The sequence below is a fragment of the Amblyomma americanum genome, chromosome 9, assembly GCF_052857255.1.
Source record: "Amblyomma americanum isolate KBUSLIRL-KWMA chromosome 9, ASM5285725v1, whole genome shotgun sequence".
Taxonomy (NCBI): domain Eukaryota; kingdom Metazoa; phylum Arthropoda; class Arachnida; order Ixodida; family Ixodidae; genus Amblyomma; species Amblyomma americanum.
The window spans coordinates 117,551,113-117,577,763 of record NC_135505.1 but is presented as its reverse complement, the minus strand read 5'-3'; the positions used below and the strand labels follow the sequence as shown (position 1 = coordinate 117,577,763).

The window sequence follows — 26,651 nt, the reverse complement described above, 5'->3', positions numbered from 1 at the left end:
GTTAGTGATAGTTTCACACGCGAAGTCTTGAATCTTCATCATCAACGTCGACGTTGGCGAGCGCGTTCTTGGGGACGACGGAGTAGCGACGCTTGACAGTCTTGGACGCCGCGAGTCGCTCGGCTTCCATAGGTTCACCCGTGTTCTTTTCGCCCAAACCTTGGTTCACCGGGGTCCTAGGCGTCCTGGGGGTAGCGGTCGCGGTCGAAGGGCCTCCGGAAGAAGCCTTGGACGCAGCTAGGACGTAGTCATCACCGCCAGCAAAAGGGATATCGCAGCGACCGTCGAGCGATTTGGCTTCCCTCGCGTCTCGCTTGGCTGCCGGGTCTCGTTCCATGTGCACCGAGGCCTGTGAGAACGACGGCAGGCCACGGGTTCGTGTCACGCTTTGCACCTCAGTGGAGGCGAAACGCGAAAACGCTCATATATTGAGATTCCTGATGGACAAAAATCGGTCCGCAGCCCCCTCAGCGGCCGGCCTCATTGCCTATAGTGCAGCTCGAATTCGTCTGCGTCTGTGCTCCTTGAAAGCCGCCATTTTGAATACCTCAAGAAGTGTAGCGGTAAACGCTGCAACTGTACCACTTGTCGCAAAGCTATGCTGACCAGGACAAAACGATTGGAGCAGGTAGATCGTATTGTTGAGCAGGAACAACAACGTGAAATGATGAGCAGTCTTTCATTACACAACGTAGCATCAGCAAATCGGCTTCGAGAAGACAGAGTCTTGGTCACGTCATGGCAGGCTTATGTACGGATAGATATACTCTGTCACGCAGAGGGATATAGCATAAGTTGAATCCAAAATGACCAAGGAAAGGTTCAGTCTGGAATGCAGAGCACCAAAGGTCATGGTACCGACCGACCAGGATGGCGTACAAACAAGTTCTGGAAAAGAGCTAAGCAATGAGCCATTATTCCAGAGGAAAGTTTTTAGTCTGAGAATTAAAGCGCACTTTTGCATGGAAAGGTGCCTAGGGATCCGTTCGTTAATGGATAGACGACGTAGACACGTGCGTCCAAAACGCAAGCATAACAATTAGCGGACACCTAGACAACGCCCAGCCTGGGTAGCGATAGCACAAGGAAACCGTCGATGCTATGTCGTATCCGGCTCGGGAACGTCACATCCGTTTTGGTGACGCATTCCCTGTCGTCGTTCTCCGCTTTTGTGGCGCCATGACCACGAATCACGTGTCATGCTTAGTAATGCACGTCATCATACACACTCACCATGTGTGACATCTGAAGACATGAAAACGGCTCGACGGGCTCCTTATGCCTCGCCTAACAATCAACGCTAACAATCAACAATCAACGATAACAATCAACAGCGTTACCAGCTTGTAGTCCTTGACGATGTCCCGCAGAAGGGCGCAGAAGGCGAACGTGGTAACCAAAAGCATAGACAGGCCGCACACGATCAGCTCTAGCGCCAGCATCGGCATAACTGCGCAAAGAACGTTTGCGTGGGCCTGTAGGGATGTTTGCATTCGGGGTTTACGCGTAACCAGTGAACTCTAATCAAGGGCGTCCTCCTCGCTTACGGCATGTGCTTCCGTAGAAGAGATGCTCGTCGTCGTAGTCTAAGCAATTGGCCACTCCATCGCAGATGAAACCGTCCCAGATGCAAATGCCGGACACAGCGCAGAAGAATGAACCGTTCTTACATTGCCCCATGGAGTCTGAAACATGAAAGGTCATCATGTAATAGCAAAGGCTTGATACCAAGGTTTGAAAGACTGGTTGCGGAAAGTGATAAAGGCATTCCACTTTTCGGCAACATTCTCGTGCCATTTATAGACGGTAACGACTGTGTCTTAGCCTTTTTTGTTTGTAACGATAATTTAAAAACGAACTTCCTCCGCCGTAAACAGCCGCGGAAACATAGTTCCGAGACTTCTTACCAACTACGTGGCCAGTAAGGAACAGCTGCAGCTGCAAAGCCATCAACGAAGAAAATGTGATGTTTTATGTACTATCGCGGGCAAAAGTAACAGCCCCGCCCCCCCCCCCCCCACCCCCACCTCCAAGTTCCCACCCACGCCACTCTGCGTGGGGGCGCCACCTGACAAAGCACTTGTAGTGTCGAGACCGGCGCAGTTAGCCTTTCTCGAAACCAGAAGTACTTTTTCAGGTGGCGCCCCCATGCAGTGTGCTACGGGTTGGAACTTGGAGGTGGGGTGGCGGGGTGTTTCTTTTGCTCACGGTAGTAAGGCACAGCGTGTAGCGTCTAATAGGGCTCAGCGTGAGGCATGTATATATAAATGGTTTTAAATAGAATTAAGGATGCCTCACTACAAACGCTGCGACAGCTCTTGTGTTTCTAGCACGAGTGTTTCTAGCGTACCTGAGGCAGGTACGCTCCACTTCGGAGAGAAACTTTCCAATGGTTGCACGCTCGCATTATGGCGTTTCATTCGTCATCGGCTACGCCACCTGCAGGCACTTGTTGTAGGCACTTTGAACTTGGACCTTGATTTCAAGTGCATTTGCATACACTTCAGGAAAGAAATCAAAAGGCACGATGCCTGACAAGGGCCTCCCTCCCTGTAGTAAGCAGGTTGCATTAGGCGCATACGTACAAAAGAAACAAATGCAATTAGCGTAGCACACAGGCTCGACACTTGTCATAGTGAAGAAAACGGTTAAATCCACAAACAACAACGACAAAAAAAAACCGCGTTGAAGAAACAGAACAATGCCTGAGCTTTAAGTATTTTGCACGCAAAAAAAATACAGAACCGTCACATACCATAAGTCCTGATACTGCAACCTAAGATAAACGTATAAAAAAAGGAAAACTGCACGGTACTTGCTACACTAGCTGCAGATTTGTTAAGCAAAAGCAAGCTGTCACAATACATGGAGCTCTGGACGGAAAACAAGCAGGCTTATTTAGATAGCACTCGTCACTATTACAAATCTTGCAGTGGATCACACGATGTAGAAAACACTCATGCAGTCAACACTACAGTCACTTTTTTCTTGTATATTCCTTGACATTTAAATTAGTACAGGAGGTCATGGATGTTTCTGTTTTTATTCAAAAGCGTAGTCATTTGGTATCCATTGGTTTTAAACCCGCAATTTTTCTTGCTTTTGGTGCTGTAACTGCAATGTTGCGATGGTGATACGGCTTTCCTGGTACCTCCGTTGTTGCAAAAAAAAAACTTAGGTTTACGATGAACTTTGTTAAATGTCTCAAGAGCTATCCGAAGAGTTTTTAAGTCAAATATGGTTAATAGCCCCGGTACATGTACTGCCCGAAATGATCTTATAGGAACTTTTCAACACAGGCAGAAAATGCATACTTTCACTTTTCCTTCGTCAATATCATCATCATCAGTCTGACTACGCCCACTGCAGGGCAAAGGCCTCTCCCACGCCTCTCCAATTAAGCCTGTCCTTTGCCAGCTGCGCCCACCCTATGCCTGCAAACTTCTTAATATCATCTGCCCACCTAGCCTTCTGCCATCCCCTGCTACGCTTTCCTTCTCTTGGAATCCACTGCATTACCATTAAGAACCAGCGGTTATCTTGCCTTCGCACGACACTGCAAAGCAGATTTCTGCTTTGGAGTGCACTGTACGTGCACGAGGAAAAGCATCATCCAGACACCAAATCAACGGCGGGTGAAGACAAAGACAGCAAACCTACCGGGAAGAGACGCAGCTGTCACGTACAGCACGACCAGAGCACTGGCAGACTCCATCGTCCACGTAGGGTTCAAGTGAAGCGTGAAGTTCACACTGTGCGGATAGACATCGACACTCTTTGTATCGTCGCCGCAAACCCAGATCGGCGCACGGTCCCGGTGACTGATCTGCACGTTTTCAGAAGCGACAGTTGTACAGTGAAGAGTTATTGTGGTATAGGAAGGCGAGCGACGGCGTTGTATTGTCGTGGCGCAGTGACACGACGCGCCACAGTGCGGAAGCCTCCAATCACACGCACATTTACCGTCCCACACAACTTCAGTCGCTGACCCGCCGCGGTGGCTCAGTGGTTAGTGCGCTCGACTACTGATCCGGAGTTCCCGGGTTCGAACCCGACCGCGGCGGCTGCGTTTTTATGGAGGAAAAACACTAAGGAGCCCGTGTGCTGTGCGATGTCAGTGCACCTTAAAGATCCCCAGGTGGTCGAAATTATTCCGGAGCCCTCCACTACGGCCCCTCTCTCTTCCTTTCTTCTTTCACTCCCTCCTTTACCCTTCCCTAACGGCGCGGTTCAGGTGTCCAACGATATATGAGACAGATACTGCGCAATTTCCTTTCCCCAAAAAACCAATTATTATTATTAGTGCCGTTATTAGCAGGTTACCAATATCTACCGAGAGAAAAGTGTACAACAGCTGTATTTTACCGATACTCACCTACGGGGCAGAAACGTGGAGGCTAACGAAAAGGGTTCAGCTCAAGTTAAGGACAACACAGGGAGCCATCGAAAGAAAAATGATAGGTGTAACGTTAAGAGACCAGAAGCGGGCGGAGTTGGTGAGAGAACAAACGCGTGTCAATGACATCCTTGTCAAAATCAACAGGAAGAAATGGGCTTGGGCAGGGCATGTAATGCGAAGGCAAGATAACCGCTGCTCCTTAAGGGTAACGGAGTGAATTCCAAGAGAAGGTAAGCGTAGCAGGGGGCGGCAGAAGGATAGGTGGGCAGATGAGATTAGGAAGTTTGCAGGCATAGGGTGGGCGCAGCTGGCAAAGGACAGGGTTGATTGGAGAGACATGGGAGAGACCTTCGCCCTGCAGTGGGTGTAGCAAACGCCTATAAGCGCCTGTCCGGAGAGCTCGAATGTGCACTGGCGACATTAATCGTTGCCCGCTGGGCTGCAGAAAGGTTTTCGAGACGTGAAAAGTAAAGGCTGTGATTTGGGCAAGTTGGTATTGATTCATTTTAAACAGCGCGGGAAGACAGGACTGACGAAATAAAGAACACGCAATAGAAGCGGTTGTGTTGCGTGTTATTTCGTATGTCTTCCCTTTAAAAAATTTCTTTAGATAGTCGATAGACTGGTCATAGAGTTTTCTCTAAAAAGTCTACAGACCTCCTATAGACAAATCCTATAGACTTTCTATAGGCAATAAAAATCATTTAGACCAGTCGATGGACAATCTATAGATTTATGGGCATACTCTTTCAATAGGTTTGGTTTATGTGGGTTTAATGTCCCAAAGCGACCCAGGCTTTGAGGGACGGGTTCCCGAAATTTCGACCGCCTAGAATTTACTGACTTTGCACAGAACACAGGTGTCTAAAATCGCGCCGCCATCGAAATTCTAACGCCGCGGCCAGGATTCAACTCGCGTCTTTTGTCTATAGACATTCTATAGATTATGAGTAGACAGAAATATCTACAGGAAGGCAATAGAGCCTATAAGAAGTCTATAAACAGCCTATACACCATTTTCGTAAGAGCTGTCTTTCCGAGCTGTTTAACTAAGGGAGAGAAGAAAACCAACGTCCCCACTGGTTCACACGAAAGTGCATGCAAACATTTTTCTAGTCCCTTGCCGCTTGTGCATGACGCCGGCAGGCTGTGCGGTGCGCCATTCGTGCGCTGTAGACAAGTTTGTGCAGCACTGTGTGAGATAATTCTGTAAGACCTTCAATATCCCAGTTTTTCTAACACATCGCGTTTCATTATACTCGAATGCCGTCATCGAGGATGGAGCGTTACCTCAGCCATAGCTTAATAATAACAATTGGTTTTGTGGGAAAGGAAATGGCGCAGTATCTGTCTCATATATCGTTGGACACCTGAACCGCGCCGTAAGGGAAGGGATAAAGGAGGGAGTGAAAGAAGAAAGGAAGAGAGAGGTGCCGTAGTGGAGGGCTCCGGAATAATTTCGACCACCTGGGGATCTTTAACGTGCACTGACATCGCACAGCACACGGGCGCCTTAGCGTTTTTCCTCCATAAAAACGCCGCCGCCGTGGTCAGATTCGAACCCGGGGACTCCGGATCAGTAGTCGAGCGCCCTAACCACTGATCAGCCATACTAATAATAATAATAATTACTTTCAGGCAGGCTGAGGGCAACAAAATAAATCTCCCGGCAGATAGTGGCACCATACTGGCAGTTGAGCTGTGGTTGGTACAGCATTTTGCAGTGTCTGTGCTATACCTCCGTCATCTTTTTGCGCTATACTTTTTCAAGATTATAGTCTTAGCTAATTCCACTTACAAACCATACTCTTTTCTCTCTCGGTTCCGCATGGTTTCTTGGAGCTATTGCCTGAGCACGGCTACTCGATTGAAATTAGCTTTGAAATAAACTAAAACGTTCGATGTTCGTGAGCTGCCAGAACAATAGCACAAATAGAAAGATCTTTAATGTTTTACAAGAAATTGTCCAAAATGAAAAGGTTGGACGTTTATGAGGTAACATAGCGATGTAGCAATTCCTTAAAATAAAAAAATATTAACTGCAGTTTTAAAAAATGCGCTCCCGAGAAGATTCCTGTTGCACGGGTTCGACATTTATAGCGTATGCTCAGTGACTAGTCGGCCCAAGATTTAAGGACTACTGCATAGCTCAACACAAAGCACACATCACACCATGCTAGACTGGACAACCGCTCTCCCGTCTACCTTTATGCGTTGTGTGCTTTGTGTTTCGTTATGCACTAGACATTCGACATCTTGCATTTTACCAATCCGCTGTTAGTTCATACACACGTGGCGACTTTTGTACTAGCCATTATCAAGTGTCCCACTTCACATATATGTTTATTTTCCTCGAAACATCAAATACAAAAGCACTCCTTTTTTCTTTGCACCAAGCTTACAGTGCATTTCAAACGCTGATAGAAAGAGAAATCCGCTAATCGCTGCAATGCGGCTGCTTGAAAACATTCACCGAGCCTAGAGGGACACATTGCCTAGCAAGGATATACAACTTAAATCATGACTTTCAATCTTGGAGAAAAAGCTATCAGTATGCACGCTTCGGTAAGCCACTTTCTTGAAGCAAACAGCCTCACCTTGCAGGTATTTAGAGCTTCAGGAGTGTCACAACAGTTCCGTACAACACGCCTCAAAACCAAACTATACGGCCTGAAGACTTTTGATGGAGGCTGTAGAGAATGCAGAAGTTCGACACAGTGCGATTTCGAGCGCGCACATATAGTTGAACCTTGTTATAACTAAGTCGCAGGGGCCCAGGGATTACTTCTTTATATCCGTAGTTTAGTTAAGACCCGTATTGACCGAGCTTCCAACTGGAATCGTCATTCCTTCGTTATATCCATTATTTCGTTATAAACCGTTTCGCAGTAACGAGCTTCCAGTGTACCTTCACGTAGTCGAGGCATATCTCGGAAAATAGGCTGCGCCTGAGGCCGTGAGAAGCGTAACCGACGACGACCGTCTGATTGGCGCCCGTTGTGGTCACTGTCCACCTGCAGTCCCGCATAGGGTCGTGATTGCGACTCGTTTCCCAGCATCACAGCCGACCGAAAGCTCGCCAGCGGCCAGCCTGACCGTATTGCCGCACAGATGGACGATGTCATCTGTCGATCGAAGAACGGAATTATTTAGCGGCACGTCGGTGTAACGAGTGAGGGGGGCAACAGTCAGCGTTTAATGGTTAATGGGATTTACTAGCGAAAGAAGCGCTGTGTCCTACGAGGCTACACTCCGCAGTGGACGGCTCTGGGCTGATTTCGACGGCTTGTGTTTATTTAATGTCCACTGGGATCTAGGTACAGGAGCTCTTTTCGTATTTCGCCAGCAGTGGAAAGCGCATCCGAGGTAAAGAGAACGACCTATACGATAGCACATGCATTTTGTGGTTTTTGCGCTAGACATTTTAGCGTTGCTCTATTTAAAGCGATTCTCGATTTTAAGAATAGTTTGGCAGTCCGTATCGCCTCTGTTGAACCAGGCTTCGACTTGTACCTGCTGACTTTTCGAGCAGGGTTATCCATTGGCAGCTGTCTACTAAGTACCACATACCAAAGTACAATTAACCTGTGCAGTGGCCGGATTCAAACCAAACCTGCTTTGAATTCGTGTTGTTGCAGAACACTATATATATATATATATATATATATATATATATATATATATATATATATATATATATATATATATATATATATATATATATATATATATATATATGGTCACGGACTGCAGATGTCAGGCTTGAGGAGGGAGATAGCCTATAGGATACTTAAACCCTGACAATATAAATTGTCTGGCTTATATTTTTAATAGTTCGATCTCAGAAAATATTATGAATAAAACTAAGAGTGAATTAACTGTTAAAGTTTACTCATGCTCTGAGTCAGACGCGAAGTGAACCCGCACCGGCGGGGAATACAGAAGACAATGAACCTACTTGCAAAAAAATCATAATATAGCAGTAACCACAGGACTGAACTGGCAACTCAACGAAGCATGCCATGGTGTTGCTGAGTAAAACTGGCCGTTAACGGGATAACGCCAGCTGTCTGCTGAGAACAAATTTATCCGCGGCTGTTATCACGTCTACTTCTACGCTCCAATCTGTTAACGCACACAGAGGCACTCATCTTTGAGAAAATGCCCAGTGTTAAGATTATCAGGCAGTCCTAACTGCGGGAACTGTTGACTCTCAATGCTAAGTTCGTTATTAAGGGCTCTAAGTGCTACCATCTCTTGAAAGCCGAGGCACATGGCAGAAGGCGTGCTGAGTCAAGCGTGCCGGTTTTTAGGCAAGTATCATTTGCCTAACATGTTGCTCTTTCTCTCATGGTACACAATTGAGCAGCTTTGTTGCTGTTACATAACCAACAAGCGGGATATTGAGTTCCGCAACGAACTGAATTCAAAAACTTAGAGCACAAGGGTACAATGTTTACTCCATACACAGTTCCACGGTGACCGCTTTCCACCAAAATGATTTTTTCAGACCCTGCATTACCCGCCGCGGTGGCTCAATGGTTAGAGCGCTCGGCTACTTGTCCAGAGTTCCCGGGTTCGAACCCGACCGCGGCGGCTGCGTTTTTATGGAGGCAAAACGGTAAGGCGCCCGCGTGCTGTGCGATGTCAGTGCACGTTAAAGATCACCAGGTCGTCGAAATTATCCCGGAGCCCTCCACTACGGCACCTCTCTCTTCCTTTCTTCTTTCACTCCCTCCATTCCCCCTTCCCTTACGGCGCGGTTCAGGTGTCCGCCGATATATGAGACAGATACTGTGCCATTTCCTTTCCCCAAAAACCAATTATCACTATTATTATTTTTATCAGATCCTGTATTGTTACTTACTTTTTACGTATTCGTTTGGCGGCGACATGAGAGATCTGTTTCTCAACGCTGAGTTTTCGCTGCAAACAGCGAATAAGGGCAGGCTGATCAAAATTGATGCTCTCATTTTCTGTGGCTTCTTTTTCTTCGCCACGTCCATGGGCACATCTGCAACTTAACCGGCCGTTTCTGAGGTTTCCGTATGTGTCGGCAAGCTGCGTTCATAAAATTTCGTCCACATTTTTTTTTTTCGCAAGCAACGTTTTTGAACCTCGATACGTGCATGTCTATGAGAAGTGCACGGGCAGATATCTCGAATGTTATAGATTTCACTTCGATGCGATAAGATGGTCCACGCCGCGCCGCAAGAGGTCACCGATACGCCAGCGCGAAAAACAAATCCATCGATGCGGTGTTCGAAGATGTTCGTGAGTTTTACTAGAGCTGCTTATGCATTGCAGCATAAGACCGCCGCGGTGGCTCAGTGGTTATGGCGCTCAACTGCTGATCCGAAAGACGTGGGTTTGATTCCTGCCGCGGCGGTAGAATTTCGATGGAGTCGAAATTCTAGAGGCTCGGGTACTGTGCGATGTCAGTGCATGCTAAAAGCCCCATGGCCTTAGATCAACCAAGCGCCCAGCCAAGACCAAAAGACCAGCCAACCAAGACCAAAAAATTCAAGGGAACTTAGGGTAAATGTGAAAAAAGATGATTTTTCTTTTACCTGAGGGGAATCGCGCATCGAGTATTCGTACCCCCTGGACAGACGTGAAATTAGTAGTGTTACTTGCAGGTTTTTGACTTGACTTAAGGAGCCCGTGCCAACAAAACCCCCGGAATTGTAGCGATCGGGTGCCTGCGTCTCCATCACGACAATGTCCTGGCTCAGACAGCTGTGTCTGTAACTTGGTATTTGGCTTCCCGGGGTTCACTGTTGTCCGCCCCATCAACGCGCGGAACCGGCAACCCCTCACCGCGACATCGCTGCCGATAGCGGCTCACGATATGATCTTGCATGCGATTGCCTTTGATTGCATTTTGCCTCAAGTGCTTTCGCACGTCCTACTCGGTTTTACTACATTAAAACTATTACCATTTTTTTCCTGGCGCGTGTTTAACGGCTCGCGGTTAAGGCTTAAGCCTTAAAGGAGTATACATATTATTTTGGGTGGGTCTTTTCTTGTTTATAACGATGCGTAAAGCACTAGTATATATGGACTACAACATACTATTCGCCTACGACTCCTACGTAATTTATAATCGAATTTCTCTCTCCTGCTGTTCCGGCTTCAACAGCCGAAAGATGGCCGTAACGTCAGCGTTGAATAAGTCACGCGATCGAGGCATGAAAAAACTTTTATATAATCGATACTTCGTTATTTAGTTCACTACAACGCCGCAGTCAGCCTGCCTCAACACCCGTAATGATAACGAATGAACAAGCAGCGATTGTACAGCAGTTTTTTCATGCCTCGCATGACCTATACAGAACTTTGACGCCGCGGAGCTATCGAAACCGAAACAGCGTAAGGCATGAGAGAAAAATCGATTATGCATTATTTAGCGGCCGTATGCGAATAATGTCTCACGCCCCGCTGTAAGGAACTGCCACTAAAATTGGGTGGTCTATACTCTTTTAAGATTTATCTTATGGCAATTACCGAGCACACAGAATTTGGCGCGAAGACACACCGCGGCGAAATCTTTCCGCAGCGCTTGCTTGGCGCTCCAAGCCTCGAAGCAGGGTCATGTGCCTCGCTCAGCTGTTTTCAAATTCGTCACTGACCGTTCAGTTTCTTCATTTATGGTTTTGTGGTTCAGTTCACGATCCATATGAGGCAGGCATTAGGTGTTCTGCAACTAAACGTCACGGAAAGAGCGATGCCCACCGAGTGCGGTTGTCCAAGTGAGTTTTCTTCCAGCTACAGCAAACCAACATTCCCCAGCCGCCATTCAGAGCAACACTGTAGCTGCTACGCCACCACTCATGAGGTAAGCGATCACTGAATACAGAGTGAAAATATTTGTTCCGCGGCAGGTACGGAGCTGCGCCGAACACTAACGCATATACCGATGCCATTTTAATACCGACCAGTCGGTCTCGGTTAGTGACGACAGATCCGCGCGGCGCCGTACAAATGGCCTCTTCAACTATTTTAAAAATTGAGTAGGGGGTGGGAATGATGTGGAGCAATCTCTAAACGCTTGTACTCTCAGGAGCGGCGACTCCTGGAGATGGCACCTGGGGGAACCATCCTATTTACTCAATGCATTTCATGAACTATCTGCTCCGAAAAAATGAAGTTTCGCATGGTTTTCCCATAGAAAATTTCTCTCTCCGGGGGTTAGGCCGGCCACCCCCCCCCCCCCTTTCTCTAAATTCCGTCAATGTATATTCTGTAAAGTTGTGCTTCAGTAGGCTGCTTCACACATCGCCAACTGAATAAGCAAAATCTTGCTACTGAATTGCTTTCTGCACACTCTACAATGTGTACTCGCTTTTCTTCCCATCCTCAGCTCAATTATCCACGCTTCTTGCAGCTTTCTTTCGGATGGAAAATAAATGAAGCTTACACCGGGTTCCGTCAAATACATCCGGCATTGTGGAGCTCAGATATAACCACCACAGCGGAACAGTAATTAAACCTGTTTCTGTCACCACCACTATAAGAGGTAAAGTTGTAAATTATGGGGTTTAACGTCCCGAAGCGACACATGGGCCAGGAGGGATAGTGCAGGGATAGTGCTGTGGTTCTTTAAAGTGCACCGGCATCACACAGAACACAGAGGTTCTTGCATTTCGCCTCCATCAAATTGCGGCTCTGCGGCCAGGACAGAACTCACAACCTTGGGATCAGCAGCAGAACGGTAAAGCCCCTCGGACACCACGGCGGGTCACTACAATGATCAAAATGCACGAAGCAGGCACTAACAAGTAAAAATAGCAAGAGTAAAGGGACCTGCATCTGCAAACGCAAAAATTCTGTACAGCTCCCACCACTTCCATTTTGGAGCAAGTCCTATGATCCTACCTCACACATAACATCGACGCTAGTGCCGTTCGCTCCATTGGCAAAGCTCTCCTGCAATTCAGCATATTGTCCTCAGGATTTATTTCTAAGCTACGCGTGTTTCCCCTTGTCGCCTCTTGCACGCGTGTCACTTTTGGCGATTTCCCAAACATTCCTGCCATGTTTTTTGCAGCTAAAGGTAGCTGCCACATTGGCAACATCCAGCAGGAAATACCTAGCCTTCCTCAAACGGTAGCACCTGAAACCATATTACATACGTATGCCTACAAAATATGCTTAACTATAACTGCTTATATACATTTTATATACCCTGAATATATATAAAACAAATTTACCTTCAATGGCATCAAAACAACAGATGAAATAAATGTGTGTGGAAAGGGTGGGTCATTTAGAGGTGTCACGGCATGAAGAAAATATAGCTTTTGAACAAAGTATGAAGTGCCAATGCTAAAAATGGCGCACTGCAACTACACTACTTGAAACAAAGTGAGCATAATTCATGCAAGTATGAACTTCTATGGTTGACTCATCAGGTAAAGGTGCAATGCTGTGTGTGTTCTTAGGAAATTGTTTTATTGACATTGCAGGTACATTGTATCACAAGCTCCTTTATTCATAAGCTCCTTTAATCTGCTAACAGATTAAATCAGAAAAAGCTCTGACCAGCCTGAAAGAATTCCAAACCTGAATCCTCCCTTTGCCTCATGTTCTCTTCACAAACAGTGGTTTAGAGCTGCAAGTAAGGGAGGATTTATGTGGGTTTATTGTCCCAAAACAACTCGGGCTATGAGGGACTTTTCAACTCAAAACAAAAAAAGACAGCAAAGGTTACACAGCTTACCCAACTCATTCAAGTTCATAAGACAGCTGCAAAACTGCTCACAGTCCAGACTCAAAATACATCCTACCTTTTAAAATATCAACCACTCCTTCCACAAGAGTGCTTGCTAGTACTCACTCATTGCCATTATCTTATAGCAAAAAGATAGGTCCCTCAAAATTTGTTCTTAAACACTTATGAAACAACAGGAATGATCATACAAAAATCCTGCAATAGCACAGCCGCCAAGTACTATACTTAGCAACCAGGCTATTTTGAAGTGAACAGTGCAGCCAATGAAGACAAGGACATGGACAAGAGAAGACCACTCTTGGTTGCCCTTTATCTACCACAACTGTTAATGAGTGAGTTAGCAATTAGCCCACCCTTCTCTGCTTTACATTAGCAAGCAGGCATTTCACTGAGGGAGGCATAACGTTTTGTTGTGTAATGGAAAAGCTGGCGCTCAATGTCGCCCAGTAGTCCACTTGCACCAATGCGGAACAGATCAGGTTTCAGCCAGTCATCTCCAAGTTCCTCCTTCATAAGGAACTGCCACAGCAAAGCATCTTTCGCTGTTCTGATGCCACCTGCAGGTTTGAAGCCGACCTGGGATACCAAAAAGAACAGAGATTTTGTAAAGGAGCTTGAACTGCAAATGAGAGAGAGAACTGTACAGTGAGCTTCCAAACATCCGTCTATCGCGCAGCTCTCAAGCAGCCCTGTCATTATAAAAATATGCAAATACCAAGGCAAACCTGCACCATGCAGGTCCCCGCAGTGATCCAAAAAGTTTATGAACTCAACCTAAAAATTGCTATTTTTTAAAGACTACATAAAGGCACAGAAACACCCTAGTGTTGAGCACTAGCATGACACCAGAAGACAGCACAAGTCACCTCATCCAATTCTACCCAAACAACACATATTCAAACTGGTGGTAAGTAGGTATTTTAAATATGAAGTGGCATAAGTTACTGTTCAGTTTTAGTGCATTCGAAAGATGCAGCAGCTTTAACGTGCACATTCAATGTTCTTACACTTCAAAACATTTTGCACATAAAGTTTCAGTCCCTAAATATAAGTGACTATCACAATTAGAGGGGAGGACAGCAAACTTTGTCACACAGTTGGTTGTTCATTTTGTATCCTCCACTCTCTTTTAGTTTATATAACATGTTATTAATACTACTGATAAAAGACTACTGACAATCTCATACACTTTGTATGGGTACTACATGAGCAAGGTGACATGTACGAACATTATTCTATCGCAACAGATAGTGTTTATGCCCCAGTCAACAACTTTCAATGAAGCACAAACCTTGATTTTGGTGTCTGTGTAGTAATCCCATATTGCCCTTGCCATAGTGATTCCAACCGGCAGAATGGCATTCACTGCCTCTTTTCCAGTTGATGTCTTTATGAAATCAGCTCCTGAATAAAGAATCATAAAATTCATTGCACATGTAAACGTGCCAGTCATGAATCTCTACTGTGACAGCAGTGCCTCGCTCACACCAGCTGATACCACTTTTGCAGGCCATTTCTCACTCATAACTTTTCACTGCCTCTGTCTTAAGATTACCTTCAACTCTCTCCTTGCCCTTCACTTACAGCCGTGCCTAAATGCCACATCACTCAGGCTATATTAGCAACTCTTACAGGCCGTGGTCAAGCTGTGCTTGCAAGGAATGCAGTCAAAGGGACACTGAGGACATTGAGAACAAACTGAACTTGGTCTGTACCATCTGGTTACCATGTTCTAATGACAAAGAAGTGACTTTTGTTGTTTTCATTTGTGTTTACTTAAAATACTTGTGGTAGCAGGAGTTGGCAACAACTGCTGCTTGTTTTAGAGCCAAGAATATTCAGGGTATGGGAGCTGGTGAGGTGCGTTGTACACATTTGCTACCATTCCTTTCCCTTTTCTTTGTAGGAACAATAAAAAAAATAATTAAAGTGAAATTTTAAAAAATTCATCAAGTTTTGATAAGGTACAAGCGGTAAAAAAATACAGGTGTTGACACCACCACTCGGTTTCTCAAGCAGACTGTAGTGATGCCAAGACAGTTTTTTACATGCAGATCTTTGAGACTAGGCTACACTGCCATTCATTCCCAAATAGTGGTCTTAGAGTCCTTTTCGGCCTGGACATCATGAGTTTGAAACAAGTGCCTGGAAATAGAAGCTCCATGATAAGCCCAATTTCTCCACAAGTTCGTCTTTCCTGCCAGACAAACATCAGAATAGCCAGGAAGAGACATTACGCTGATTTTTACTAGAAACAAAAATTAGACAAAGTTGTCCTCAGTGTCCCTTTAATCCTTGTTGGCAAATGCTCTCAGGCATTCAGTATAAAGTAGCAAACCAGTAGGTCATTCGCTGAAGGTTAGCACTGATGAGAATCCCCTCCATCTTCCATAAGTTACTTCCAGTGTTTGACTGAAAAACTTCACCAACTCGTTTCCTATCATACCATACAGCTCCTGTTCCTCTTGTCATGCACAGGCAGCTGGGAACAGCATGCATCCTCTCAGAACCCGCAAAGCGACCATCAAGCCCTTCAGTAACATTACATACCAACATGTTTAGTACGTGGCAATAACACGGTGCCAAACTTGCTACCGCAAAGTCTGTAGTATCACATTGCTAGCAATATTGTGTGCCAACTTCCTCTTCTTCCTTAGAAAGTCTGTTTGCTCTCGCTTTGATATGAAGCTCTAGGCACAAAGGCTGAGTGAAATAGATTAGGTGACACCTCGAATTCTTGCATAACTCACACTGACTTCATAAGCATTGTGTTAGCCAGCAAGGATTATGCACCACCACATGAACTGCAATGGTACATATATAAATGTGTCTTTTTTAATGAACTCAATCAAGCACGAGTTTCTCATTTGCAGCAACTGTAGTGCTATGCAACCTGTTATGAGATAGGCATTAAAATTCTAATTATTTGGCCCATTTCATTTTTGCAGTTTTACATAAGGAAAGATATGTGCTAAATTATCATTACACAATGATTTCACTTAGTTTTGGCTTCTGAATTTGGCTGATTTCGAAAAATAAACCCTCCTGAAATGTAACCTATTTCTAGTTATTAATGGCTACAAAAATAAGCAGCTTGCAAAGAAAATAAGTGGCAATCAGCACACCACTAATCAAACAATAAATGACAGCAAACCATCAATAAGTACAAGAACTTTCATGAAGTTTCAGTTCATCATGAAAACATGAACAAAACTGCTGCTCTCAACCACTTCCTTCAGTTACAACCATGAAGGCATCCTTTTGCAGTTTCACTGAATAACACAGCAAAAAATCACTTTAAAATGAAAATTATGGCTGCAAAATCCACTCACTGCCTCGTGTCTGTAGGCAAAGCAGTAACACACTACTTCCTTTACGTGAGCATCTGTATTAGACAGGAAACTATTGAGAGACTCAAAGTAACCCTGATTTTTAAAGTATTCAAGCAGAGCTAAACAACATAGCAGAGCAAGGTTTCACTCAACTGCGCTATGCTATATTAGGCATGCAGGATACAATGGTCTGACTGACAACATACCGGCCATCATGCAGACCATGCTGGCAGCATAAACGTTCCGAAGCGATCCCAGCTCTCCAGTTGCTAGAATTGTCTTAAGATGTGCTTCACCACATGCTTTCTTCATGTCACAAACTTCATTGTAAACAGCTGTAAGACAAGAAAAGTGAGCATGCCATGTAGATCCACAGCACTAAATTTTTGCTTTGCTGCAATGAAACAACAAAGCATTTAAACAAATGGCAGAGTCAAATACACCTAAAAAGACATCAAGGTAGTTTCAGTTGCCTTTATGAAAAGTTTCATCTACTTTGCATGCCTTCTTTCCATAACACCACAGCAGCTATGGGCAGTACTACACTTTAGCACCAGATTTTACCGCTGAGCACAGCATTTTCATCGCATAATACCTTCATCTCATCTTACACAGTTTAGGAGAGTTATGCAGTCTCTTTGACGAACAGGCAAACCATTGAGCCAAAGCAACTACGAATTGTAAATTGTTGGGTTTAATGCCCAGAAGCATGGGCTGAAGGGCACTACAGTGGAGCGCTCTAGATTAATTTGACCACTTATAATTTTTTAATGTGCACAGAAACCATACAGCACACGGGTGCCTTTAGTGTTTCACCTCCACACAAACGTGGCTACCCCAGCCGGTATTGAATCGGCGACCTTGGGAGCGCCACAGTGAGTGCTTTCACATTAGTTAATACATAACAATGCTAATGAGGCAGCGTAATTTAGAACTGCACAATGTGCACCAGCCTACACCAAGGCCTCAGATATTTTTTTTTTAGGACCTCCTGTAGCCACATGCAAGACCGATATTGTTTTTAAGCTCAAGCAGCTGCAGGCCAGCTGCAACAAGTAAGTACTTCAGCAATGTCAGAGTCAGTGTCAGCAATGTTCAGTGTCAATGTCGGAGTATTTTTTTGTGCAAAAGGCGAAAATGCAGCACACTGAAGTGATTAACTGAACATGCAACCATTTTAGAGGTGCGATTTCTACAGAAACAGACTGAATTCATGCATGAAAATCCCAGCCTTACTTGGCTCTTTAATTTTTATGCACCGTATTTCAACTTTGGTAGATTTCGACTTAATGATGCATTGTGTAACAAACCATGAAAATCAACAAAGCTGCTTGCCATCTCCAGTGTCAAAGGAACATTGGTGTAGGTAGGGAAAAAGTTGCAGAATACAAAACTCAGTAGTTTGTTTTGTATCTACCTACTTCCACACCCCCAACATGAGTTTATAATCTAAAAAAAATAGTATGTCAAGCCACTTAAGGGAAAGTATAGATCTTAGTGCTGCAGTGAAAACTGCAACATAATTACTTACCTGTGAAACATAAACAGGGGTTTACTTTTCAGTTTAAACTAATAAAAACTATAAAATAAATCTGAATTTATTTTCAAATTCAGTTTACCCAAAATAAGGGTAAGTTAAATGGCATGCACACAACAGCTAGCTGGCTGTTAAGCAGGTGTAGCACTTAAGGTAGCCAATCAGGGGTATGACAAGACCATGCTACCTTTGGATTGAGTAATGTAGTCCTGCAATTTGAGGTACCGCTCCACTACCTCACACACTTTTGCATGTGGGAGGGCTTCACGTACCTCCTTGCCAAGTGTAGTATGCTACCATAGTGGTGTTCACTGTCATAACCTACCTAGGCTAGTTACTAGATTAAATAGATTTCTCCACTGCATATAAAGGCACTGATGCAAAACCGTGCATAAATGTCATGAGACTGTGTCATGTTCTGGCTATGACGACTGTTAAGTGGCAGTCCAGTCACTGCTGTCAACACAGACTACATGATCTCGCTCAACCCAGAGCAAAAATTTAAAGATGTCACGACAACTCACATTTTAGAAACTCAACTTCAACTTTTTGTCAGATGATTGCATCATTTAACTTCCATTACTTTTGTTAAAAAAAGTGTGACTATTTTTTCACTGAATAGTTGCAAACTGAGTGCTTGGGCTGGTAAAAAGGCTAAGATAAAGACATAGGTGACATTAACCACACTGGAATAGCATATTACATAACTGAAAGAGCTGGCAATTCATTCAAAGAAAAGAATATCCCCCCCCCCCTATAAAAAAGAGAGATAATTGTATTCTGAAATAAACCCAAAGAAAAGTCTGCCAAATTTTTCAGAAAAAAAAGCCAAAAAGTCCAACCCCTACACATGAGACATCCCCATCAGTTCTGAAAAAGTTGTATAGATGACTTCCCATTAAAAGCTCAGTTACATGATGGAAACCTAAATTACAACTCCACAAAAATTTGTGCCATTATTAGTTTGTCACAGTTACATGCGACTACTGGTTCACAGTATGCTTCGTCACTTAAATAAGGCTTAATTTGCAAAGGAAAACAATTAACGCACAATCCACTTGTGCAGTTCACTGCACAACATTGCTTCACTATGCAACATAAGTGGGAATATTGAACATAACCACACAGTATAGATTTATGTTAAGAATACTTCAGCAGTTGTTCACAGCTACTCAAACTGCCCTATTTCTGCAACAAAAGCAAAACAAATAGTGTTATAGAAAAGAAAAATCATTTACAACTACTTCAAAACACTGCATAATTCGGACCTACTTTTAATTGATTGGCAATGCAATCAAGAACGCATTGCAGTATCACTATATTTATGAGCTTAAAATGAGCTGCGCTACTACTGAATTACAAACGAGGCTGGCAATCATAAAGACTCCCCCCAATATACAACTGGTAGGAGATATGAACTTACTTTCCCAGTCACCCGTCAGTGCTGCCGTGCGATTGATAACAATGTCGATTTCACTCGCACCAGACTCGACTGCATACTCTATTTCCTGAAGTCTTGACGACAGGGCATACTGGCCCGATGGAAATCCTGTTGCCACTGCAGCTATGGGAATCTTCCTTGATGGCTGAATTGCTTTGAATGACTTAACACAATCAGCAACTCTAGCAGGGTAGACGCACACAGCTCCTGTTGTGACATCTGCACAAAAGGTGTTAAACGAACTAAGCTCAGTTATGAATGGATTAAAAACACTTCAGAACAAACACCGCTGCATTATGACAAAATGGGTTAAGGAAGGTTACAGCATCGCTTTCCTAACATAAGGAAAGGAAGATTGGCAGGTACTATGCATGCTACCTGTAATTGTAAATTGTCGCAATGTGAGCCCATCTCTGCCATTGTTTTATTCTTCAAAGGAAGCGGCAAGATGAAAAGGCAAGAGAAATATAGCCAGCAGTCGTAAAGGGTAATGGACAGGATTTCAAGAGAAGGCTAAAATAGCAGTGGAGGCAGAAACTGAGGTGGTCGGACAAGCATGGGAAGTTTGCAGGGACAAGGTGGCTGCAACATACACAGGACAAAGTTGATTGGAGAGGCATGGGAAAGGCCTTCGCACTGCAGTGGATGTAGCAGTTAGGCTGATGATGATTCTGCAGATGTCCCTAGGCTCTATAGAAATCCTTGGTAGTTATATGCACTGAATCAAGCAGAATAAAAAAGCTGTAATGCCCTGCCTGTAAATCGCTACACTTTCAACCTCCATTATTAAATATTTAGACACTTTGGATCACTTCGCTCTCCTACTGTCACAAGTTTAAAAATACATGGAGGGTGACAAACAACTGTATTTTAGATCACATTCCAGAACCTCACAAGCTGTGTGTTTTGTTTACGCCACTGCCTTATATTTGTCAGAACATTGCTTTTGATATGGCACTGTTGACTCAACCAAACTCGCAAACATACAGCATATGGTACATTAGCAAGTTATAAACATATAGAAATTTTACACATCAGCAGTTCACAGTAATACAAGCAGGGCAACATTTTTCAGTTTTTGGCTCAGAGCATGAATAAGTCCTTAATTCATCAAGTTTCAAATGTGAAATCAATATTGCAAAGCAGCAGAAATCGGGCATAACAAGATCATTACTTTATCCTGCAATACTACTGGCAACAATACAGAGCAAGCATTCTTTATATGCAGGTCACGCTGTATCGCACGGAATGCTATGAAAGAAAAGCTCTTTTTATGCCATGAGAGCCTTTTCAATCTTGCAGATTCATAATTTCAAAAATTTGGTTTTCTTACGGTCACTTTTTTATTCCCAAAACATGCAATGCCTGCCTGAAGCCAGTTATTATTCCAGCGCAGAAATGACAGTGCCGTTCTTGTGCTGGGAACAGCACTGTCAGACAATGCCCAAAATTATAAATGATAACTATTACAACAATTTCAAATTTACACTATTACAACAATTTCAAATTTACACTTTCATCGAGACTACTACTGGCATCATAAACCACGTAAAACAGCTTATCTCATGCAGGCTGCTGTGGAAACCAGCACTGGATCAGGATCGGTAATTTATGTTCTAGGCTCCAAAGACGGATATTTATTACGACAACTGGGTTAGTATTTTAACTATGAAAGATAGAAATAGGGAGTAAACTTTTATCCTACATTGTGCCTGCCTGCAGAACAAAATGGTAGGAAATGCTTGCTGTTGAAGAACGGAAGACTAGAAAATGGTGGAGCATATTTTAATGTATTAAAAACCAGGCCAGCCCAAAAGAGATTAGGTTACAATGAAGAGGAGACCGCAGCGGTGGCCAAGTGGTTGAGCATCCGCCTCGCATGCGGGAGGTGCGGGGTTCGATCCCCAGTGCCACCGGGTACCCACCGGTGATACAATGGGTACAAGCTTTCCCCTCGTCTGGTGCTCGGATTATTTAGGGTGAAATGCTTGGGAAATGGGTCTTCGACCCCACCTTGAGAATTTGAAAAATACCTTGTGCCATGGCGCTCTTTGGCCATAGATGCCCTTGCGCCATAAAAATCCATCATCATCACAATGAAGAGGAGAAACTTTTAGAATATAGAAAAAAGAAAAGCAAGGCACAGTTGCTTGGTAGGAAGGTGTAAATAAGATGATTTAAATTAGACGACCAATTACGAACAATGAGACTGTTTCACAAAGAAAAATGGTAATCAGCGCAGGCTTTGGAATAAGCATACTGGATTTTTCACTTTAACAAAGAAACCAACAAACACCTGTGGTTGCCACAGGAAAAAGTCTACATCGTGCATAATTCAGACATATGATTATAACACGTCTGAATAAATGCAAAGCAGAATCCTATTCTGCAAACACTGACTTACACTGGTTAAACATCATTCAAACCTTACAGATTTGGAAGAATTGGCAAAAGCAGTTCCTCCAAAATCTGTTGAGAGTGCAAACACGCAGCCACAAGCAGTGAAACGGGGGCAGAAATTTGTTATCCAGGTAAACTATCCCAAGTGCTGCTGGAAGTAAGATATTTCGTTGCATGTTTTAGTGATGGGACACCTAAGAAGCACTGTTCCACATGGTCTGCACATAACTTCTTACGTGACACAATGCGCTTGTTTAATTTTGGTGATAGCTACAGGTTTAGTTACCTTCTTTAGGTACATCAAGAGCTTCCAGGATGTCCTCCCTCAGAGGATGAGCCGCTTTCGAGCACAGCCGGTACACATTGCTGTAAGTGTCGTCTCCCGACAATGTAGTCAGATCGATGCACGTGATCGCCCGCAACAGCCAGCCTGCCTGGAATTCAGTTCAATATTAGGTATTACAACTTTGAACTTGACAAACACGGCAAAGCGCTCACCTGAAACTGCTTCTTTACACATCGACGCATACCCAAAATAGCTGCCCGTTCTTGTGCAGCCGGCAGATTCACCTCGACTCCGCTGTACAATTCAGGATCTGAATAGGGAACTCTCCAATAGTGAAATGAACTTGTTGAGGTAAAACGCAGAGCTTACCAAATTTGCGCCCTTCGTTTCGAGCTCCCATTTTGGCGCGAAGTTATGACGTCCGTTCCCGTACTGGCCCTCAAAAAGAAGGATCCCTTAATACAGCGCAACTTCACTGCTCGATGCTGCGAAAACTGAGAGCAGCAACAGCAGCTATGCGATAAGAAATGAAATCGCCTGCAGCCGAGGACGAATGCCGGCTTCACGTCCTCACGTGTGTTGTAAAACCGCACGGTATGTTGTTCAGCGCCCGCTGGGCATGTGGCGCCATCTCAAGCGCTTGTAAGAAACTTTTCTGACAACTCGGAGATTAGTCAGCAGAGGCCGCGGACGTAGTTCACGATATTGAGGTAATACGTCGGCGCTGACATCAGTGGCGATTTTAAATGTGTTGTATGGCTGGTTTTCCAAAATTCTTGTGTACGTTACTGCATATGTGCAAGTTTGGAGTCTTCTCCACGTTGTTTCCTCTCCTTTGTCTAGTTCTGGATCAGACCTGCACATAAGCTGACCTCCTGAACCCTGGGGCCCTGATCCAGGCCTTAGGAATGGTGTATTCTGTTGAACAAAATTAAGTTTACTCTATCTGTCTGTGTGCACGTTACTGCAATCGTGGACGCATGTAATCAAATGACAATAGAGACAAACAAGCGAGCTCTTAAGGAATTGTGTGTAAAGTTATGAAGTCTGTAGGTGCAACAAATATGTACTCGTTTGGGAGTAGTGGCGCGTTCGAACCCGGCCGCGGCGGCTGCGTTTTTATGGAGGAAAACGCTAAGGCGCCCGTGTGCTGTGCGATGTCAGTGCACGTTAAAGATCCCCAGGCGGTCGAAATTATTCCGGAGCCCTCCACTACGGCACCTCCTTCTTCCTTTCTTCTTTCACTGCCTCCTTTATTCCTTCAATTACGGCGAGGTTCAGGTGTCCAACGATATATGAGACAGATACTGCGCCATTTCCTTTCCCCCAAAAACCAATTATTATAATAGTGTGCGCCGTGTGCGGATTTTGACCTTGAGCCGAGGAGAAACCACGTGACATCTAACAAGTCGCTCAGCCGCCGCCGCCGAAATCGAGCGCTCGGCTCTGTGTTAATCTTTTTTTGGCAGAATGTTATTTCAGTGTGCTTGATGTCCCCTTTTCTAACATTTTAGTAATGTTACTTATAAACGCTAGAATAACATGCCCCGAACATTAATGTTCAAGAACATTTATGAACATGAAATATTCATTTTCCAATAGCTGAATGGGTTAGTTTTCACCAACAGCATATAAGAGACTGGTTATCACACAGACGCTTTCTCACACCGCTACAGCAGTGTTAAAAGCAAATAAAGTGCCGAGATCTTTTGCGATCTATGTCAGAGTATCCAAAAGGACCCCCTAAACACCTCTGCCAGTCATGAGAAACAGCCTTCAATTAGGAGGGGCGCCTTACTAGTAATGCTTAAAAAAATATATCGTGCAGTAACAGCAGGTAAACGAAAGGCACAGCAATTGGCTTTAATTTACCGTTTCAATACTTGAAATCTGCCCTCTCTTATTTCTACGCTTCTGGCTCCAGGAATGATGCCTTGTCTGCCATAGCCATTGTTTGCTCACCTTTGCCAGTCATAAGCCTGCTGCTGCTCGAGCAGTGGTGCAGGGACCGATGTCGTGCCGGTGGCTGTATGGTGGCCACACTGCAGATGCAACAACGCACTGCAAGAAATGCCTCAGGCTTCACTTCGCGCTCTAAGCACTACGTACCACTAAGCTGGATATTATGACCCAAATGGTTAGTCCATGAACAAGGTCATCTTCCTTCAGAAATATGGCACCACTTCTTATTTCTGATCGGCTTGAAGCATTGCAAGTAACAATAATAAACAACAATAATAATTCGTTTATTTTCAATCACAATCCAACTTGAGCGTGTGGATATATATAGCAGAACACGTTCACGGCATGAGCAATATTGTCGGCTGGGAAGAGCTCGGAGTCGCGATACAGGCACACATATTGGCAGCGGATTCCACGGCGCTGGAGTTTTTGCAGTGCACTGTCACCCTCCGAGCCCACCAGCCGCGACAGTTCATACGAAAATATGTAGCGCTGCTCTTCCAGACACGCAACGTTAAAGCTCACATTGTCTGAAATTGTCACCGGTAGCCAGGCCGGTTTCCATAGGTTTTCACCGGCCAGCTGTCTCGTCCGCAAGAGTTCTTGCTCGTCCTGCTGCCGAACGCGAGTCCAGTCAAAGCGTACGCCAGCTGGAAACCTTGGGTCATCTCGAGCGGGCGTTCGCCGACTGTGTCGCAGCATGCTCGCGTTCCCGGCGGGAACGTGAGGGTCGCCACCGTGCACAGCGCGAGCAGATCGGTAAAACGCGGCGCCAGAATCCGCAGCCGGTGAGCCGCTACAGAACGCCTCCCGCCCACGTCTGCCAACTCTACCTGCATAACGTGGTCTGTCACGGCGACCACATGGGCGGGAAGCCAAGTCTTCGAGCACAATTCGGCGCAGTAGAGACCGGGTTCCACGTCGAACAGTGGACCAAAGGCCACTGACCCATAGAAGTGATCTATGGTCACCCTCAGAAGGGTCAGCGACGACTCGCTCCCCGGGGTCAACAGAGCCATCGTCAGTACGGCGGGGCTGTCGGTCACTTGCACAGAGGACAGGACGGGCAGAAATTCGGGAGGGAGTAACACGGCGCCTGAATAGACGCCCGGGTGTAGGATGAAATCTGCCGAAGAGTCGAGCTTCTGCACGCATAACAGCCGGGACCAGCGGCGCACCAGCTGTGTGGATCTCGAGGTCGGCGTACGGCCACGCTCACGTGCGTACGCCTCGGTGAAGAGCGACATGTAAATGCACTCCGGGTACTCCGCCAACACAGCGAAGATGGCTTGCGGTAGGCCTGTCGCATTGTTTGCCGCCAGTCGGACCCTCACCTGGCAGTCTTCCAGCGGGGCGAAGTCGTACTGCTCAACATCGAGCGACATACCGAAGCACCGATAGTACGCGTCCCTGAGCACGCGCTCGTGCACATCATCTTCGCCCACGAGCTTGAGTATGTTCTCCAGCGCGGCTTCCGGAAGCTGCGAAGTGCTATGTCGTTCCCGTGGTGGACGCGCTGCAGGACGTCGGGCGGGCTCGCGAGCCTCCTGGGCTTGGACCAGCGTCTGTACATGGCGAACGCTTTCGTAGAGCTTTGTGCTGATGAGCACGTCTTCCCCAGTGCGCTGCATGTCCACGGTGTCAGCGAGGCTTACAGGAAAGGTCAGGCAGTCTGGATAACCAAACCTGATGTAAGGCATCGGGCGGCACTCCTGTGTACGGTAGTCCTTCACTGGTAGGGCCGCTGATGACAAGCAAGGCGCGGATCACACACTTCACGTCACCAAGTCCCTTCGCACGGTCCCCTGTGGCTCTAGTAGCCGCAGTGATTCGCACACAAACAACACGCCGCGTCTGGAACTTTCTTGCGGAGCACGTGAGAACGCAACGCTCAAGAACGCAGTTCGTCAGGATGCCATTTGAGTGACTTATAAACCAACTGGACTGCCGGACAGCGCTGACAATGCGTTCGACGCGCGTGAAACGCGGACGTAGACGTGGAGCACGGTGAAGTCAAGATGCCAAGCCAGTGCCTTCTGAAGAAGAAGACGCACAAAGCGACCCCTGGATATTCTATCCTGCACGTGCTTGACTAGCCTGCCGCCGCACAACACTGGGCTTCGCTTTCGATACAAGAGATGCGTGGTGAGTGGCGTCCGATTATGGCGTTCGGCACTTTTGTCCGCGTAAATGAAATGACATTTTTTTTGAGGCAGGGAAATGGCGCAGTAACTCTCACTCTCTTGGTGGATAACCGAATCGCGCCGTAAGGGAAGGGGTAAAGGAGCGATTCAAAGAAAGGAAGAAAGAACTGCCGTAGTGGACGGCCCAGATTAATAATAATAATAATAATAATAATAATAATAATAATAATAATAATAATAATAATAATTGGTTTCTGGGGAGAGGAAATAGCGTTACAAAAATGAAAAAAAATGAAAATTGTTTTTTCGGGAAAGGAAATGGCGCAGTATCCGTCTCGCATTTCGGCGGACACCTGAACCGCGCCGTAAGGGGAGGGATAAAGCAGGGATGGATGGATGGATGGAAAACATTATTT

The 26,651-nt window shown here is 45.3% G+C and overlaps 3 protein-coding genes across 3 annotated transcripts; all 3 read right to left on the bottom strand.

The window, feature by feature from the left end:
• LOC144105406 (uncharacterized) lies at positions 1-7,511 on the bottom strand. The gene is made up of 5 exons (XM_077638525.1): positions 7,308-7,511; positions 3,661-3,826; positions 1,548-1,685; positions 1,341-1,450; positions 1-349 (listed from the first exon to the last, which is right to left on the bottom strand). The coding sequence occupies exons 1-5, from the start codon at positions 7,425-7,427 to the stop codon at positions 14-16; spliced, it is 870 nt and encodes a 289-aa protein (XP_077494651.1). The 5' UTR covers positions 7,428-7,511; the 3' UTR covers positions 1-13.
• Positions 7,512-12,844: 5,333 nt separating this feature from the next.
• Dera (deoxyribose-phosphate aldolase) lies at positions 12,845-22,720 on the bottom strand. Its single transcript, XM_077637034.1, has 7 exons — positions 22,499-22,720; positions 22,342-22,439; positions 22,130-22,277; positions 19,426-19,662; positions 16,672-16,800; positions 14,425-14,537; positions 12,845-13,709 (listed from the first exon to the last, which is right to left on the bottom strand). Exons 1-7 carry the CDS (start codon positions 22,527-22,529, stop codon positions 13,503-13,505), a joined length of 963 nt encoding a protein of 320 aa, XP_077493160.1. The 5' UTR covers positions 22,530-22,720; the 3' UTR covers positions 12,845-13,502.
• Positions 22,721-24,436: 1,716 nt separating this feature from the next.
• LOC144103609 (uncharacterized) lies at positions 24,437-25,791 on the bottom strand. The gene has a single exon (XM_077636281.1). It carries the CDS (start codon positions 25,789-25,791, stop codon positions 24,631-24,633), a length of 1,161 nt encoding a protein of 386 aa, XP_077492407.1. The 3' UTR covers positions 24,437-24,630.
• Between the last annotated feature and the right edge of the window lie 860 nt (positions 25,792-26,651).